Here is an 18,606-nt window from a genome sequence, read left to right on the forward strand (position 1 = left end):
CACTCTTGGATCAAGCAATCCTATTGCTTGGAATACATCCTAAGAGCTAACATGTACAAAAACTCATACACAATGTAGTTCTCTCCAGTGTGATTAACACTAAAAACAATCTAAATGCCTTTCAACCAAGAACTATTAATAACTTCAGTCATTCTTGAAGTAGAATATTACACATGTATTAAAAATTATTAAGTGAGGGCCAGCAGAGTGGCATAGCGGATAAAGCTGCCACTTGCAACACAGGTTTCCTATATGGGCCCTGGTTTACTAGCTGCTCTGCTCTACTTCCAATCCAGCTCCCTGAAAATGATCTGACAAAAGCAGAAGATGGCCCAAGTGCTGAGACACCTGTCGTCCACATGAAAGACTGGTATGAAAATCCTGGTTTCCACTTAGCCCAATGGTCACGATGGCAGTCATCTGGGGTATGTACCAGGCAAAAGAAGATACCTCACTGCTTCTCCCTCTGACTGTCTAACTCTGACTTCCAAAATAAGTAAATAAATCATTTAGAAAGATAAAATATTTTTAAATAAGTTTTAAAATTATTCAACAAACACATAATTGTTAATGCAAATAGAGGGACCACGTGTATCTTAAAGCACAGAAGGTAGCATGGGGGCAGACACTTAGCCTCATGAGGATACCTACGTCCCGCAATCAAACTCCAACTCTGGCTCCTGACTGCAGCCTCCTACTAACACAGCCCCCGGAGCCATTACTGCAGGATTCCAATGTTCTGGGGGTAGGGACTCCATGAGCTGCACCAGGGTTCGGCTGAGACTGGGTTTGTTGCTACTGACAAAGAGTGGAAACAGCACCCAGGATGAGGGCAATGGGCAAGCAGACACATGGCCAAGTAGGGTGGATCCAGGGGAGGGCAACAAAAGTCCAGGAAAGCAAGAGACAGGGCCGTACTGAGCCCTGCAAGGATTGCTCAGGGTACCTGCAGCACCATCTGTGGGTCACTGGGACTGGGGGAGTCACAGGTCACTCAGGGCGACCCTCCACGAGAGTCAGAGACTGACACAAGTTTGCCTCAGGAGCCACGGCTTACTCTTAACCTTTAAGCATGGACTTTGGTGTGGTCACAGCTTTCTACCCAAGAGACACTCCTTGGTCCCATGTCTCTCTCCTTCCTCAAGTGAGTATTTTGAGGTAATTCAATGGAAGCCTTAGAAATTCTATATCAAAATAAACTTAACTGAGTCTCCTGAATTTCACTTATCTTAAAACTAACTGAATTTTGAGGAGAAACATATCTTTCTGGCCTTGAAATAAAAGCCCTGAGGCATGCATCCCGTGTTGGAACACCTGACCTCAAACTCAGGCTCCACTTCAGAGTTCAGCTTCCTGTCAGTGTGGACTCCAGGAGGCAACAACCCTGGCTCAAAGAGCGGGGGCCCTGCCATCCATGCACAAGTTCTGAATTGAGTTCCAGGCTTCAGGGAGCAGAGAAGAATCAGCATGGGGAAGATCTCTCTTTGTCTCTCCCTTTTAACGCAACAGTACGATATAAAATATATATAAATAATATGTTATTTATTAAATAAATAAATAATTTTAAAATACTTCTGATTCTGTACTGAATCAATTATGTTAAGTTAATTGAAAACCACCACAGTTTCCTCCCCACAACCCCGTTGCTTTTCCCGCATGGCTACCACACACCTGCAGGTCTCACTGCACTCCTTGTAGCTGAACAGTATGAGGGTAGAAGAGAGAAGAGGCCAGAAGCTTAGATTCCTTCTATGGAGAAGGCATCCTCTGTTTCCATGTAATGTGCAGAGAAGTTACATTGCATACTGCCTCTTTCATTGTTCCCTCTTCAAAATGTCACTCTTTTTAAAATTTTTTTTATTATTTTTTCATTTTATTTTAAAATAATGATTACATGGCTGATTAGGGAAGGATCAAGGTTTAGGGAAAATTGGGTGTGGACTCACTGCTTCCAAATTTGCTATTTCTTGTTGCTGTTCCTGGGGGAAGCAGAGAGACAAAGGGAGAAAACACCCATGACTTTGCACATGTCCCAGTACTCAGGGATGAGGAACCGCCACCTCATATCAACCCAGGGTCTCAGTGTGTACATATTCTCAGGGTTCTGTCCAAGTTGTTTCGATAGTTCTGAAATGCTACTGATTTCACTGCTCCAAGGATGATGTCACCCTCCCCATGTCCAATGGCTCCATTCACCAAGATTTTTGGCTATCATCATTTGTTTGGGGTAGTTGTCCAGTTTGTTCTGTTCTCCTTCTGTTACAGCACTAAATGTGCTGTCATATTCTCCTTTTACAACAGGGCCTGTGTCCACTGATCCACCTTTTTCATTAAGTAGGACATGTTCTTGCAGGAGAGTCCAAGTAGCTGAGCCAGGCAAGATCCCTGACACCTGGAGCTCACAAACCTGGCACCCAATTCGGTAGGCCCCAAGACCCAGGCCAGGCAACCTGAGCCCCACCAAATCCCCTAGCCCTGGAGGTCATGAACCCAGAACCCACCTAGAAGGTGGCCCTCCGGACCTGGGCCAAGAGACCCAAGCCTCACTATATTCCCCACACCCAGATTTATGAAACCAATAGCCCCCTAGGAGGAGGACCCCAGGATCTGGGTCAAGCAAACCAAATCCCACCAGTTTCCCTGTCCCCAGGGATCAGGAACCCAGCCCCCCAACACACACACAGGTGGGTTCCAGGATCTGAGCTAAGCTATCTGAGCGCTGTCCGATTCCCCATCCCTGGGAAACATGCACCCAGCCCTCACTGAGTCAGGCTGACATGACTTGCCTCACCTCAGTGTCCACAATCTTACTACGCATCCTGGCCTAGTCTAATCCATCCTCTGTTTCAGCTCCTGTTGGTGAGTGCTACAGCCTAACCCAGCCCAGCCTGATTGCTGTACTGGTTCTAATCTGAACTGGCTGGTGTTGCAGCCCGATCTGGCTCCTCCTGCCCCTGCTCTAGTTCTCATATCTGTCAGAGGGTACTATAACCCGGCATGGTCTGGGCAACTCCTTGCCTTGCTTCTTGTGCTCACTTGCAGCGACTGCATCCCAGTGAAGCAGTTTCCCAAGTTCCTCCATTGAGTCTCCTGCCAGTGGCAGTTCTCGCGAACATCAGTGGGTCATTGGCCCAGGTTGACTTTGTCCACCTCCTGTCCTGACAAGAACAGTAGCCTTGTTCAACCAGCCACACCCACTCTGATCCTTGTTGTCAGGTGTTGCAGTCCAGCACTACCTGGTCCACACCCAAACACAGCTTTCACATAGTTCAGTGGGAGTCAAAACCTAGTCTGGCCTGTTCTACACCCAACTTGGCTCTCACAAGTACCAGTGGGTGCTAGAGTCAAGCCCAATCTGTCGCTCCACCATCCCAGTGCACACCCGTGCTGGTGCAGTCTGTAGTCATTTACAGCTACACCTGCTGTCCTCAATCCTACTCTCGTTCTCACCAGTGGGAATCCCAACCCAGCTGTGGTGCCCACTTAGGTCCCCAGCAAGGCCTAAACCCATCCACTGTTCTTGGGCAAGCCAGCAGAGATTGCAGTTCCACATGGGTGAGCCCACATTGCCCCCACAGATTCTGCTATCAGACCCACTTCTCTCATTCTTGTTCTCCCCTCCAAACCAATTTGATGTCAATCCTCTACTTACATACTCATGTGTGGACTTATCTATGTTAGGAATTACAGCTGAGGGACTTCCAAAATGTCATTCTTGCTGTTAAGGATCTACAGGATCATGACATAAAAAAGTATACGTTATTTCCTCCCAATAGGAAGATAGGTAACAGGTGATCTGCAACCAGACAGCACTAAAACCTAGTGTGAATCTAGTTTTGAAGTCCTTCCTAATTAAAAATGGCCTCAGGGGCCCAGCGCTGTGGCCTAATGGCTAAAGTCCTTGCCTTGAGTGTGCTAGGATCCCATATGGGCACCGGTTTTAATCCCGGCAGCCCCACTTCCCATCCAGCTCCCTGCTTGTGGCCTGGGAAAGCAGTCAAGGACGGCCCAAAGCCTTAGGACTCTGCACATGCATGGGAGACCCAGAAGAGTTCCTGGCTCCTGGCTTCAGATTGGTACAGCATCGGCCATTGCAGTCACTTGGGGAGTGAATCATTGGACAGAAGATATTTCTCTCTGTCTCTCTTCCTCTCTGTGTATGTGTGTATATATATATATATATTTTTTCACTTTGCAATAAAAACAAATACATCTTTAAAAAATGGCTTCAGGTAACAGGCAAATGTGCACATCCTGGCTAAGAAAGATGATGACAGTGGAGAGTTAGCTAAGGGGCCAAGACAACAGTCCCGCTGTCAGGTAATCCACTGTACAACACATGATGATCATATCCTGAAATCTCGCAACCTAGGGCAGGGCAGTAGAGACGGCCTCAACTAACTGTCCTGCCTGTGACACTCACCAGCTCGGCGAAGACAAGTGACTGCAAAGCCAGGGTCCTTGAGGAGCTCAAAGATGAGAATGCAGGTACAGTGCCAACTAAGAACCAACTGAGCTGCTTTCCAGGGAGACAAAGAGCAGATCTGCTCTCCTACCGCCCCCACCACAAGCTCTCGCATCATCCCACCCCAACACGAAGGCTGCTCCTGACCTACCTATCTTGCTTGTTGAGCATTTATTTTTCCCCCATGCTCCAATAAGGATCATTAACTGGCCGAACACTAGCACGCAGCCTGGTACAGAAAGCAAAATACCAAAAAAACAAAGTACAAGTGACAGCATTGCACCCAAGGTAGACAAACAGTAACACTAACAGACATGAGCATCTGCTGGGGTGCAGGGAAGGAGATCCCAAGGTGCTGGGCCTGAGAAGACACAGGGTCAGGGAAAAGACAGGCCTAGCATAAGCAAGGATTTCAGGAATGTGCTGGCTGCTGGAAGAATGCCACCAGTCAGCTGGAAAGGTATGTCTAAGGGTGAGGTGGCTGACTGCCTGAGGGGAGGCTTAGCCCCATGGCTCAGGGAAGGCATGTCATGGGCCCTCCCAGCCATGGGGGCCTCATCCTAGCAGGGACAGAAATGCTTATCTATCCTATAACTGACCTGAATAGGCACTCAAGTGTTCCACATGACAGAGAGAGGCCCAGCATGTTTTGAAAGTTTTGAAAGGATCAAACAGTCAGGTGCTGGTCATACTCCATACCCATTCCAATGCAAATGCCTTTCCAGTCACCCTGGTGGGTCCGCTTACAAAAGAGAAAGTTGGAACCCAGTGGGGCTGGGAGGCTGGGTGAAGATGCGCAGCCTTCACAGCAGCCAGCCCTAGGCAGGTGCCCAGGGATGCTCAAGGAACACAGGCTCCACTGGGAGGAGGCAGGTAGCTGGAGCCTCTTTCAGCACAGGTCTGTCAACCAGGTTTCAGAAAAGTTATCCCACATCTATAAGCCTTTGGAAAAACACTGCCGATTTGCCAAAGGCAAAAATGCAACAATACATTTGACTACGCAGACCTCAAACATCTAACTGGATGTCAGATAAGGATAGTGACCTATTCATTCTGACAACCAAAAATCCATTCTTCACCAAGTAAAGTTGCAAAAGCAGTGCCTCTTACACTATTTTCAGAATATATGTCGTTATTTCTAAATCTGCAAAAGCGGATCTCAAAGATCCACATAAGTTTATGAAGCGCTCTTAAGCAATTGGTACCCTGAAAAGACACTTGAGCCTAAAAATACACACACTACCCCCTAAGCACCATTCAGTCAGTCACAGTTTCCACAGCAAAATTTACAGCTCCCAATCAAATGCCACTAGAAAGGCACCATTTACCCAGAATATATGCTTTTTTAAAAATTTTAACTCAATGTGCCAACTATGTTGAAACAAATTTTCAGAGCAGCCTTCTCTCTTGCTCCTTTTCCTTTCCCGTCACCTCTGTCTAAACACGCTCCAACACAAACACCAGTCAAGATGTGTAATCCCGGCCTTTCCTCAAAAGGAAGAAATCTGTAGCTGTGGAGTTCTATAAACTAGTAAGCCAATGAACTATACTGATAGCACCCCCTAGTGTTCAAAGGCATTTTTCTGAACAAATGAACCTTAAATTCTAAACTGACTAAAATGCAAAGCCTTTAACATAAAACATAAACACAAACATTGGTGGGCTAACACTGTCCCAACTACAACCCCAGGGAAACAGTAAGTTCTCTAAATACTGCTCTCTCTGGTATTCAGTATGAAAAACAGCAACCTCAACTACCACCATCTCCTTAAGCATGCTAGATCCCCAGAAAGACAGACTCCCTGGGATGGGCCTGGGCATGTGGTATAGTGGCTAAGATGTTGGTTGGGATGGCCACAACCCCCATCCAGGTCCCCCTGATTCGAACTCTGCTTCCAATCCCATTTTCTGCCACTCTGCACCCTCGAAGGTAGCAGGCAATCACCCAGGCAGTTGGCTCTTTCCACCCCATATGGGAGACCTGGATTGAGGTCCCAGCTCCTGGCTTGAGGTCCCAGCTCCTGGCTTGGGGTTGATCCTGCACTGGATGCTGCAGGCATCTGGGGGGTAAACTAGTGGGTAGGAGATCTCTGCTTCTGTCTCTCTTTCAAGTTAAAAAAAAAAAAAAAGAAAGAAAAGCATTATCGATACATGTGGTTGCTTCCAACAAGAGGATGGAAAAGAAACCCGAAGCAGGAAGGGGGCTGATCCCTAGGGCCTCCTACAGACAGTTTACACTGAATCCAATCTGCAACATGAGTGACAGATTGCAGAGACCACTGCACTCCGCTTGCACAGTCACAGCCTCTGACATCCCCCATCACCACTTACCTAGATCTGAGGAGAATCAGAGAAGCCACAGAGCTTTCTGGAAACTGTCGAAACTCAGGGTTGGACTATGGTGACTGCAAAATGCTGCAAGTTCTCTAATCCCATTATCCAAATTGAGAATTCTGTTTCAGACATGAACTATGCCAGAACAAGCAGAACACTGCTCTGATTTGTTAACAAGAAGACACACAGGCCAGCACTGAGGAACAGCATGTAACGCTGTGGTCCACAGCACCAGCATCCCACGCCGGCATCAGTTGGCGTCCAGGATGCCCCACTTCCCATCCAGCTCCCTTCTAACGCACCTGGGAAAGCAGCCAAGTCTTTGGGTCACTGCACCCAGCAGGCAGAGCTGGAAGATGCTCCTACTTCAGCCTGGAACACCCCAGCCACTGCAGCCATTTGGTGACTGAATTAGCAGATGGAAGATCCTCTCTGCCTCTCCCCGCTCTCTTGTAACTCTGCCTTTCACATAAACAAACCACAAGAACATAGGGGAACATAACTTAAAATAATAGAAAAAACGATGAAAAGTATTTAGAACATCACCCTTCAGTATTCTGCCCAGTACGATAAAAATCCTAAGAGAGTATCTAGAGTTTGTGACTCAGCAAAGACAGGATATACACAGCTATAATGCCTCTGCCCAAGGAAGTCTAACTGGGGCTGTTTGCACAGACTACAACCCACTGCTGCCCTCTTCTGGGAAACATTGGAACAAACTAATCACCATCCAGCAAGCATCTAAAATCACCCTATTTCATCCCTGATTTCTTTCACTTTCAAGATTTTACAAATTAATTGCAAAATTCCAGGATGATGATGCGGGGAAGGGAAGCAAAAGTAGGATAATTTCTATTGTCAGATAGAAAGAGTCAACGTTATTAAATTGGGAAGTCATCTTCACACTCTGCTACTGTTCGTGGCCTTGGTCAAGGTCCAACTTCCCTAGGTCTCAATTTCCCAGGTCTGCAAACTGAAGGACCCTGAACCAGGGAATATTTATGGTGGTTCTCAACCATAAAATCCTGTGATCTTTTAAGGATGGCTTCACCCTGCTGAAATATAATATGTCTCATCCTCTTAAGTATCTAACATCTACTCAAGACATGTCACTGATTGTGGCAAGACTTCGGCAACTGACACACAAGAGGACCCAGTACCAGTGCTAATGCAGGAAGATACTCTGGGTTTGGCACATCATGTGACATTTGTCCCCCCAAAAGGTGAGGCTGACTGCCGGGACTGCATCCTTATACCTATGGTGACTTACAGAGGCATGCGTGGGCAGGGCAAGACTCATTTGCACTGCCCAGAGTCAGGGGTGAAGGGGAAGCAAGGGAGCTATGGTGCTTGTTTCTGGCTTCAGGATCTTTGCACTATCTCAGACCTCAGAAGGAAGCAAAGAAGATGGTGCACACAGAAAGGAAAAATGGATGGAGGAGAGGGCAGACACAGGTAAAGCCATTACCACCCTGTCAGTGGTGCTGGCCTTAATTGCTACAGCTGTTGAAGCAGCAGCAGGAATGGGAACCACAGGGAAGGCCTCTGGCCTAGTAATCAACACACTGGCTGGGACACTTGCATCCCATAGCAGAGTACCTAGGTTCAAATCCTGGTTCTGCTCCTAACTCCTGCTTCTTGGCATGCATACCCCAGGAGACGGGAGGTGACAGTTGGAGGGGCTGGGTACTGCCAGCCATTGAGCTCCCAGCTCCTAGTTTCTGCCTGTCGCAGCTCCAGTCAGCCATGCTGTGCATTTGGGGGATTGAATCAGTAGACAGGAGCTATGTCTTACTCCTTCCTTCTCAATTGAATAAATGCATAAATCTTTTTTTAAAAAATCTATTAATAAAAGCAATGAACAAAATTTACTAAAATGATATAATCACCTGGTGCTACTCATTACTTTGACTCAATCAAAGGGTTGCCTAACTTCATCTCTACAAACATAGTTGGATGTTCTTACCTGGACCATTTTATGAATGAAGAGCTGAGCTTCCAACCGGTATGTAACAATTGTTGATGCTCTGCTGTCTCTGCCCTCAGACCAGAGAGGGTCTACCCAATAAGTAGTTGGACTTGACTGGACTATAAGATGCTGGACTCTATGCTTGGCATATACTTGCAAAGGGGGAATTTCAACTGAACTTGAACTATGGTTATTGCAACAAGGTGGAGGAACCCACCATGGGGGGAGGGTGGGGGGAGAATCCCAGATTCTATGTAATTACAACACAATGTAATTAATGAATAAATTTAATAAAAAAAATAAAGACATTACTAATAGATTTTAGGATGGTAAAAAAAAAATTGTTGATGCTATCAAACTACTCACTGTCACCCCTCTCTCTGCTTCAAAATCTATCAGCTCATTACCTTTCCACCTGCAGAGACCTTGGCAAATTGCTCAGGTTCTCAGGGTGACAGACATCTACAGCATCTCCCCGTGCCTGCAAATGGCATGGGCACCCTACTGAGGAGCCTTAAACAGAGGGCGAATGACAATTGTATTTCCCTTTCCCTACTGAGTGTGTTATTACTTCTGCCTGTTCTCTCCATCTGTGTTTCTTTGCTATCTGCTCCCATCATCTCTTCTTCCTTCTGAGTTAGAATTTAGTGAGAAGAATGTTGAACCAGAAGTAACAACTGAGGCTCCCTCCTTCCCTTTGCAGCCATGGGGACCTCAGGCCTGTCCTTTCAACTTCATACGCCTCCACCTGTGAGTCATCAAAGGGATACCTGCCCCACACGCCTTCAGGCCCAATCGCCCAGAACCAATACGGATACTTAAACAGACGTGCTCTGAAAACAAAGGACACTGGTTGTGTAAACGTTCAGTTCTTTACCAGCAGCGCTCCTCCTGGCAGAGCAGCATGGCTGCAGCAGGAAAGGAAGTGCTATTTCCTGCGCTTGGCCGGGGAAGTAACTAGTTCTTATGCCTTCTCTATGCAGAAACCTCCCACTGAAACCAGCAATAATAGAAAACCCATCTTCATCATGCACAATGGCCATCAGGACACTTGTCTCTCATGTATCTCTATATTTCTAGGATGCACAGACTGCTAGAGTCATGGTAACGTGAGCTTCACCACAGAGAAGTGAGAAATAACTACCTCAAGCACAGGGCAGGAAGCTATCATCATGAAAAGGCAACAAAACCAGCAACTTGTGCCTCTTCATATGACAGACGCAGTGAGAAAACCACAGCAGTGCCCCTGAGGTGCCCTTATCAAAAGTGAATCCCCTGCATGTCACGGTGAAGAGGGCACTAGACTTCCCTGAGCTGAAGCAGTGCTCCTCTGCAAGCCCTCCAGTCTGCTGCCGGTGAAGAGCAGGACTGCTCCAGACTGAAGCAGCCTAATGATGGAGGAACGCAATGGTTCTGGATTGGGACCTGGGCCAGAGAAGTGACCTGAATGCAAAAATGGGCAAAATTAACAAAACTAAAGTAGATACCCAAATCAGAAAACGATATGGTATTGGTGCTGACAGACCTGATGTTGATGGCTATACTGTTGCTAGGTATGGCAGTGTGACCTTGCTTTCGGGGAATGCAAAGACAAAGGGGTTCCTGGTTACAACTTAACTCTGCACAGTTCCAACAGGAGTGAGAGAATATGCGTTCTCGGTACTATTTTTCCAACTTCTTTGGAAGTCTGAAATTGTTTCAAAACAAAAAGTAAATGCAGAAAGAAAAACTGCCCAAGATACAGCAAGTACTAAATGTAAAATCTAATCCTACTCCTGAAGCCTAAGCACTCGGCAGTATCCTATCAAACAGTGTCCCTGCCTGAGGTACAACAGGCAGGCTTGGGGATCCTGTCACGCAGCACTGGCAGCACATCCTTACTTCCTTCTGAGGATGAATAACTTTTCCTTCACCTTCATTTCATGGTCAGGAGCATTCAGGCAGTTTGATGTGCCATGAGAACACAGGCACACAAAGCAAAGACTGGGAACTGCATTGCCATACCTCACTGCTTCTCTGGCCAATGTGCCCACTGACTGAGCTGGAAATCACATGAGAGGCAGTGATGACGAGGAGGCCTTTGCTTCTCATGTACAATATATGGGAAAAGGGGAGAGGAAGTTGCTTAGCTGCAATCGGCTCTGTTCTCCTGGGCCAAACCCGAGTACAGCTGCTTTCTAGTTTTCCTTTGCAAAGGGACAGCAGTGGTGGCGGCCTGCTGGGACTTCCTAAAGGCAGCTGCAATAGCAGTCCCACTATGCTTTACATAGAAAAATGGTGCATGTTGAAGGAAACACACACACATCTTAATTTTGGTGGCCAGTAGCGAAGGGAGAGCAGAGAATGTTGTCTATGACAACAGTTCTCACACTAACAATGGTTGCTTAAGTGTCGAAGAGCTTTGCAAAAGGCCTGGTTGTCATTCAAACATGCTGGTATATGTTGTCTCTCTAAACAACAGCAAACTGAGAGGAAAAAAATTCCAAATGCCAACATGGACAAGTACCTCTTAGAAAAAAATCTACACCCCACAGAAAGTAGAGTAGGACCAGTGAGAAGGCATGGGAGCACAGGAAGACAGGAAGATGAGTCACTGGGGAGATCTCAAAAACAGACCTATTGGTCAAGGGCAAATAACACAAAAGACCCTTGTCCTAATGCTGAAACAAAAAATACCGTGAGAATTCAGGAACAAAGAAAAAACAAGACATCCTACAATAAAAGTTTACATGTTACATATGGTGATTAAAACAATGTACCTTTTCCGATGGCCAAGTCTCATGCAAAGTTTCCAACAAGGAACATCCCACCTGTTCCCAAAATCACAAGGGAAATGGACAAAGGGAAACTGCCCACCGTTAACAGATTCCTAGGAACAGCAGTACACCGAGCAGCAAGTCAGTGAAAAAAACCCAGTTCTGAGTGGCTTTTCTCTGGTACACTTGAGCACATGGGCTTGCTTGGTGGGTAAACATTTTGTGGACACTTACTAGGAAAAAGAAGATGCACTATGAAGGCAGTCTGGACAGCGCACCTGTTCCTAAAGAAGCTACACACAAGTGTAGTGGAGCTAGGAGCCCCAAGTGCACTTTAAAATAAGAATTATGACAGGAGAACAGCCAGCGTTTTGAAGCTAGAGAGCCAGGCTAACATTATCTGGGACACTCTCTTGTCTGTAGCATGCTCTAAGGATGAATTCATATTCTCCTTGAACTCCTCCGTGCAACTCTGAGTTGAATGGCCAACTCCCATTTGAAGGACAGATGATGAAACAAATCCTGAAGTTTCACTCTGAAATCAACCAGCCAGTTTTTGGCAGAAAACATGGTTTTAAAACTCATCTCTTTCAAAAAATCCCAGCTGCTTGGCATTTAAGATTCATGCAAAATGAGGTTAGGAATACGCAGCACACAAATACGTAATAAATAACTTCAACATTCAAAAAAGTAGGGAAAAAGCCACAGACGATTTTCTCAAACCAATAGGAGTTCCAAGGGAGAGTGTGGGTCACTGACAAGAAGCTGCAGATGGCTCCAATTGGCTGGAGGATAGAATAAAAGGCTACAGAAGTTAGAATTGCCACCATAAATTTAAGGCTAACAGGCTTGCTCTCAATTACTCAGAAATCATCCTTTGCTTCTGTTTTCTTGCAGCTTTATTTAATACTGAACACTAATTTTGAGCAATTAAGTGACATCATAAAGTAGTAGTAGCTAAAGAAAGTTATGACAGCTAGAAATCTGTTGCAATTGTCTACTTTAAAAACAGCAGAGGAGGGGATTTCAAGATGCAGAACACAAGGTAGAGAGAGACTTGGTGAGTGAGCAGATGGGCAGCAATCACCCACCAAAGCAGTACTGTGAGACTGGGCTCGGCACTGGAAGAGGAGCTTGGGAAGGAAGAACAATCTGCAACTCAGAGGCTGGCTGACCACCACGTGACAGGGTGCTGGGCTGAACTCTGGATAAAGAACAGGCCTGGAAACCCCCCATATCTGCTAACAGGATAAAAGCGCATGAATCTCCCAGCTCCATCTCCCCAAAAATCAGAAAATCAGGAAATGAAATTGAAAAGGCTGCACCCCAGAGATGCATCCTCATGTCTTTCAGTCTTCTCTTCAGTCAGACCTTCCTCAACATCTTTGTGCTGTCCTTCAAGGCAAGCAACTCCAGTGGATGCTTTAGGGAAGTCTGGCATACAAGACCAACCTTGGCTCTCACCACACCAATCCTCCCCTTCAACCTGGCAAGCCCAGAAATCAACCCAGAAACCAGCTGAGCCCCAGAATTCCGCTCAGAGACCAGTAGACAAGGCAGCATTTCTTGAAGTCTGCTCCAAAGCCTGTTTAAGACAATTCCACACAGCATCAGCTACGTGTACTCCCTACAGGTGTCTCAGAGAAGCAACATCTGGATGAAACCATTCGGGTCCCTCTACCTGGGCATGATGAGATACCATTTCCAAAGGGTGTTTCTTTGTCAATTTTGTCTACAGCACAGAACAGTCAGATTCCTGCAAGCTTTCCCTAAAAGAGATAGGGGGAAACGTCCCTTTGTCCCTGGAAATATATTAAATATATTGAAATGTAAACATCTAATCTAATTTTAAAACCAAACTTAACCAAATCGGAAGTTAACATTCTCTTAGGTTTAATCAACATTGGAACGAAATCTAAAATTTCAAATACATGAAACTTGCATAAATACACACATAAATAAATACACTCACACATATAAACCATCTCAGAAAAATAAAACCGAGACGCTATTGTTGTAGCATAGTGAGCACAGTTACTACCTGCAATACTGCATCCTATAAGGGCAATGGTTCCATCTAGGCTGCTCCATTGTCATTCTACTTAAAAGCCTGAGAACAGTAGCAGAAGTTATCCACAGTGTTTGGGTCTCTGCCACCCAGCTAGGAAACAGAGATGAAGTTCCTGGCTCATGGTTCCAGCCTAGTCCAGCTCTGGCTGCTGGAACTTTCTGGTGAATGAATCAGCGGAATGGAAGATCTCTTTCTCTCTCCTCTTGCTATCTCTGTCTCATTTTCTTTCTCTCTGACCTTCAGATAAAATAAATCTATAGAAAAAAACCTAGAATGGAAGATTTTTCAGGAGATCTGTAACATAATCTAGTTAACACAACAGACTATAAAAGGGACTGCAGGTCTTTACTGACAAAGGATTGTATCCCACAGATATTTTCATTTCCACCATTTCAAATTGTGTTCAAAACTACCTCTTTTCTGCAAAATCCGAAGGAAAGGTATTTAAAAATGTGTTCCTCTGATATTTAAACATTATAACATCCTTTCTCCAACCTTCCTTAAAGCAAAGCTCATAAACAAAAATTGAATCACTTGAGTTCCCCCAAAATTGTTTCTATACCAAAAATGCATAGCAAATGAGTAAAAGGTAATGGTAGTCACCTGAATTGTGGATAACTAGAAGACTCCTAAATGCCATGTGTGGAACATTGTGGAAACCTCTCTCCTATTCTGCTCGGGGTTTTGTGTCCAGGTGAAGGGGCAGCCAGCCTAGGCAGCGAGGCTGCGCGGTGCTTACCTTTTTGGCTCTTTGGGCTATGTCTGGTGTCCTCGTGAGCAGCTTCTCAATCAGGTACTCTCTGTTCTGCAAAACAGATATTCCCCACCGTTTAACATCAAGCAGGACACAGAGAAATTCATAGTGATTTCAAAATAGCAGATTTACTTGGTTTTTTTAAACATGTTACCTTGGCTTTCTGGAAGAATTTGCATTTTAAAAGTTCTGCTGCTGTGGGCCTGAAAGATCAATAATAAATTAGAATTGAAACAACGACCACTTAATAAACACACTGCCTTCCTTGATGAAACAACCTAACCTTATTTCTTGAAGACCAGTTTTAGGAATAGCATAACTAGAAAGTAAATTAATTATAAGCTGGCACCAAGTGAATCAACACCAGTTCTCCAGTTCTTGCCAGACACTACAATGGCAAAACACAGAGTCCGAGTTTAATGCTTGAGGCATAATCAGTTTTCCATCCTCCATTCTTAACTTCACTAGTTGAGTACTTCTACAAGGTGGCAGGCTGGTGAGGCTGTGAGTTACACCCCTGTATGGCTGAAGAAACCATACAAACTGCTGTCTGACCCTGCCACAGCAACTAGAGTCTACCACGTTCCATGATACCCAAAGCAGCAGTGACGGCAAGAGGTGCACAGATCCCGAGGTAAAGTGCTTTCTGCCCCTCGGTAACATAAACACATGGCTGTCCTTGCGGCGACAATAAACACGATCGAGATCAGTACATAACAAAGTTAGAGGCATTACAGGATTGCTGTGACTGCTTTCCCAGAATGTCTTATGGCTGGTTTTCTACCTTCCTATTTCTTGTAAATGGGAGGTCTGATTAAGGTTAAAATGGGCATTTTGATGCTCAAGCAGCTGCAAATTTTGCAGCACTCTGTTCAACTCGAGATGTTGAACATATGTATGCTCCTACACCTGAGAAACTCCAAAATCTTAAAACTTTCGTGGTTCTGGGCATTTCAGATACGGGATCCTCAGACTGCACTTCCAGACAAGGCCCTCATTTCTGAAGCACACCACCAGAGGCAGCTACTCTTAGCTCACTCCGCTGCTTGTCAGGGAGTTGCCGACTGAAGGTCTGGGTTTATCCACTACAATTGGCAAGCATTCTTAAAGGTAATTCCTGGGCTTTGAATGAATATGCTGCTCCTGGAAACTCCCCAGAGATGCTCATGGATTGCAACATTTTTCCTTCAAATGTTTCAAAGTAGGAGCAAAATCACAATTTCTGTTAATCCTTCTGTTTACTGAATGACACTCGTCCACAGAGAATAGCTTCCTTCAAATATAGTTTCTGTCTAATCTTGTAACAATAAGTAATAAAGTCCAGAGTTTAGAGTGGTCAGAGAGACCTATGGTCTGATGTGTTCAAAAAGTTAATGTCACAGCAGCAAGGGGGAGGTGTGAAAAAAAGTTGTAGATGAAGAGAGACTTAACGAGACACAGAAGCAAACACTACGTGTGACCCTTCACTGAATGACCGCTGGCAGGAACTGCAAAAGACGTGTGGAAATAGTATTACAGATGTGGGAATATGCTAGATGTTCAATAGTTTACGATATTACTCTTCACTTTCTTAGGTATGAAAAAGCATCATGTTTATATAGGATGAGGCCTTTATTTGTAGGTGATGTAAGCTCAAGAATTAAAGTCTATTATAGTCAGGCAGCTCAGCCTAATAAATGTAGACAGATACAGGATTTATGGGCCATGTTAATAATTGCTAAATCTGGTTATGACATGGAAGTAAACTCTGTGCTACTTTTTAAATATGTTTTCAATTTTTTCATAATAAAAAACTGGAAACAGAGAAGAAAGTATTACTGATTATCTTTGGGTGTTCTCTCAGGCACTGAAGATGCAAGGTAGGAGTGAGATAGGCTCCAAAGGATATGGGTTTTAAAGGAATTTTCATGCTCAAAATGACTGGAAACCACTGCTCTAAAGCCAGCAAGCTCCACTACGATGTTCTTGGTAACCAAACCCAAGCCTCAGAAAGAATCACAGAACGTCAGCATGTCCATGAGTGTACCAACTGTGCACTTCTATAGGAGGGGCGGATCCTGAGTGAACACTGGCTTCCAAATGCACTGCAATAAACAGCTGCTAAACTGGTAAGTACTTAAGAGTAAATAAAAGTCTAAACACTAGGTTTAGCATCCCTGGGTAAGCTCATACAGGAATCTGCACCTTGTTGAGCAGGAGCAGAATTGAAAAAGAAAAAAGAAAGGTACTACTGGGGGGTTGATGTTAACGTTGACTGCTTCTGATCATGGTCAAGGTTTTGGCCTCCAGGTCTTAGGATTTTGTACTTCTATTGTCTCAGTAAATACTTTATGAGAGCTGTGTTAGGCGTGAGGCGTACTAGAGTGAACAGGGCAAATGGAATGGCACCTGCAACAACTTACAATGCAGCAGGTACTGCAACACTGAAGAGCTGCAGCAGGACAGGCCGGCACTTCCGGGCTTTCTGAAGGGGAAGTGCCACTGGAAGAACTTGATTTAGAGCCATCATACAAGGGTGGTAGCGTAGCAAAGGAAGCTACCTGTAATGGTGCTTCTTCAAGCCCCAGTTGCTCCACTTCTGCTCCCAGAAAAGTAATGGTGAATGGCCCAAGTGCTTGGTCCCTGCACTCTGTATCATATCTGGAAGAAGGTCCTGCCTTCTGGTTGTGCCCTGCCAGCTGTGTGGCCATGTGGGAAGTGAAACATGAAACCGTGAATGGAAGATACCTCTGTTTCTCTCACTTCACATCTGTGCGTGCGTGTGTGTGTGTGTGTGTGTGTGTGTGTCTCCCTTTCTATCTGTAACTCTGCCTTTCAAGAAGACAAGATAAACCTTCAAATTCAAAAAAAGACCATCACACCATCATGTAACTTACTGCAAGTGTTGGGACTCATGGCCATCATAAGGTAGAATTTCTAAAACCAAGCAGCAATCAAACTAACTTAGATTTCTTTTTTTTTTTAACTGGAATGACATTAAGAAAATTGGGATGATTACAGAATTCCAGGCTGGTGTTTAGTTTGAAACCCTCACTGCTGCTGGCTGACGTCATAGCTAAAACAGCCAGCCAAGCTAGGTCATCTGCTGATGCTCCTTCCAACCCAACTTGGACAGGGTTTCCCAGGTATTAGCTAAGAAAACCCAAATCTTTCCCAAATCAGACTTAAGCAAGTTTTCTGTATTTTGCCTCCTGTCTCTTATCCTCACTTCCTTCCCACTCATGCAGTTCTCTCTTTCAACTACAATAATATTCTCCCCATCTCCTGCTCCTTTTGTGAGAAGAATACACTGTTTTTTTCTGGCTGCTACATTTATGTAAGCAACCTGTGCACTCTACCTCATCAGTCAAGAACCAATCAAGATGTCATCAGCTTCCAAAGTAACTCTTCTGTTCCCACAAATCCCATGCATGGCTCCCTCCATGGTACTCTTTCCACCTTCCGATTCTGCATTCAATCCTACTCCTCACTATCTCTGCTCAAATAGGTTATAAGCCCTTCCGAGACAGAGACCACATCCAACTCATCCTTACCTTCTCAGTGCCTAACACTGAAAGCTGCCCCAGCTCAATCCCATGCTGTAGTCAAATAAATGAAGAAAGTGATGCTGCGAGACACTGGGACCCAGCACTACTCATTTCACTTGGGCACCAGACTGATCAGCATCACAGCCTCAGCATCTGTTCAGTATAATGTGGGGGCAAGAGAAAGGTCAAAAGCAAATAAGACTCTAGCAAGCCAAAGGAAGGGAGGGATGCAAGCACCACAGGGGGTTGGGAGGGAAAGGTGAACCCCTGGGCACTCCTGCTCCAACCCTGAATCAAGGAAGGATGCCTGTGGAAAGAAGGCTGGCAAATGCCATGCATACCTTGAGAAACAAGGCTGGGAAAATTCTTTCCCTTTCCCAGCAAGGTCATTTCTATGGTAACCAACAGCCTTTAAGAGAGAAAAGCAGGCTACAAGGGAAAACGCCTTTTTCTGAACTCCACTCTAGTCTTAGCCTCCATTAGTACAAACAAAACCAGGAGGTTGTTAGAAATTTGGAGCAATTTAAAGAGCCACAAATAGGCTCAAACATTGTGATATAAAAGGTATACCAATTCAATATAGACAGTAACTAAAGAGCAAGGCTGTTTCCTTTTCATGCTTAATCAGCTGAACTGTTTATGGTTTTGGAGTAAAATTCCACATGAACCACACCATTTCTATGATAAATATGGAAAAATGGAACCACAGGAAACGAGGAAAATGATGGTG

The 18,606-nt window shown here is 45.1% G+C and overlaps 1 protein-coding gene across 2 annotated transcripts in view; it reads right to left on the reverse strand.

Annotated features, from left to right (window-relative positions):
- Positions 1-18,606, reverse strand: part of STK39 (serine/threonine kinase 39) — a 310,521-nt gene that overhangs the window by 168,384 nt on the left and 123,531 nt on the right. For both annotated transcript variants that reach the window (XM_058664585.1, XM_058664586.1), the window contains 2 exons: positions 14,504-14,552; positions 14,335-14,400 (listed from right to left, as the gene is read on the reverse strand). In XM_058664585.1, the coding sequence (XP_058520568.1) occupies positions 14,335-14,400; positions 14,504-14,552 (115 nt within the window). The remainder of the gene's footprint in view (positions 1-14,334; positions 14,401-14,503; positions 14,553-18,606) is intronic.

The sequence above is a fragment of the Ochotona princeps genome, chromosome 5 (assembly GCF_030435755.1).
Source record: "Ochotona princeps isolate mOchPri1 chromosome 5, mOchPri1.hap1, whole genome shotgun sequence".
In the NCBI taxonomy this organism is placed as follows: Eukaryota; Metazoa; Chordata; class Mammalia; order Lagomorpha; family Ochotonidae; genus Ochotona; species Ochotona princeps.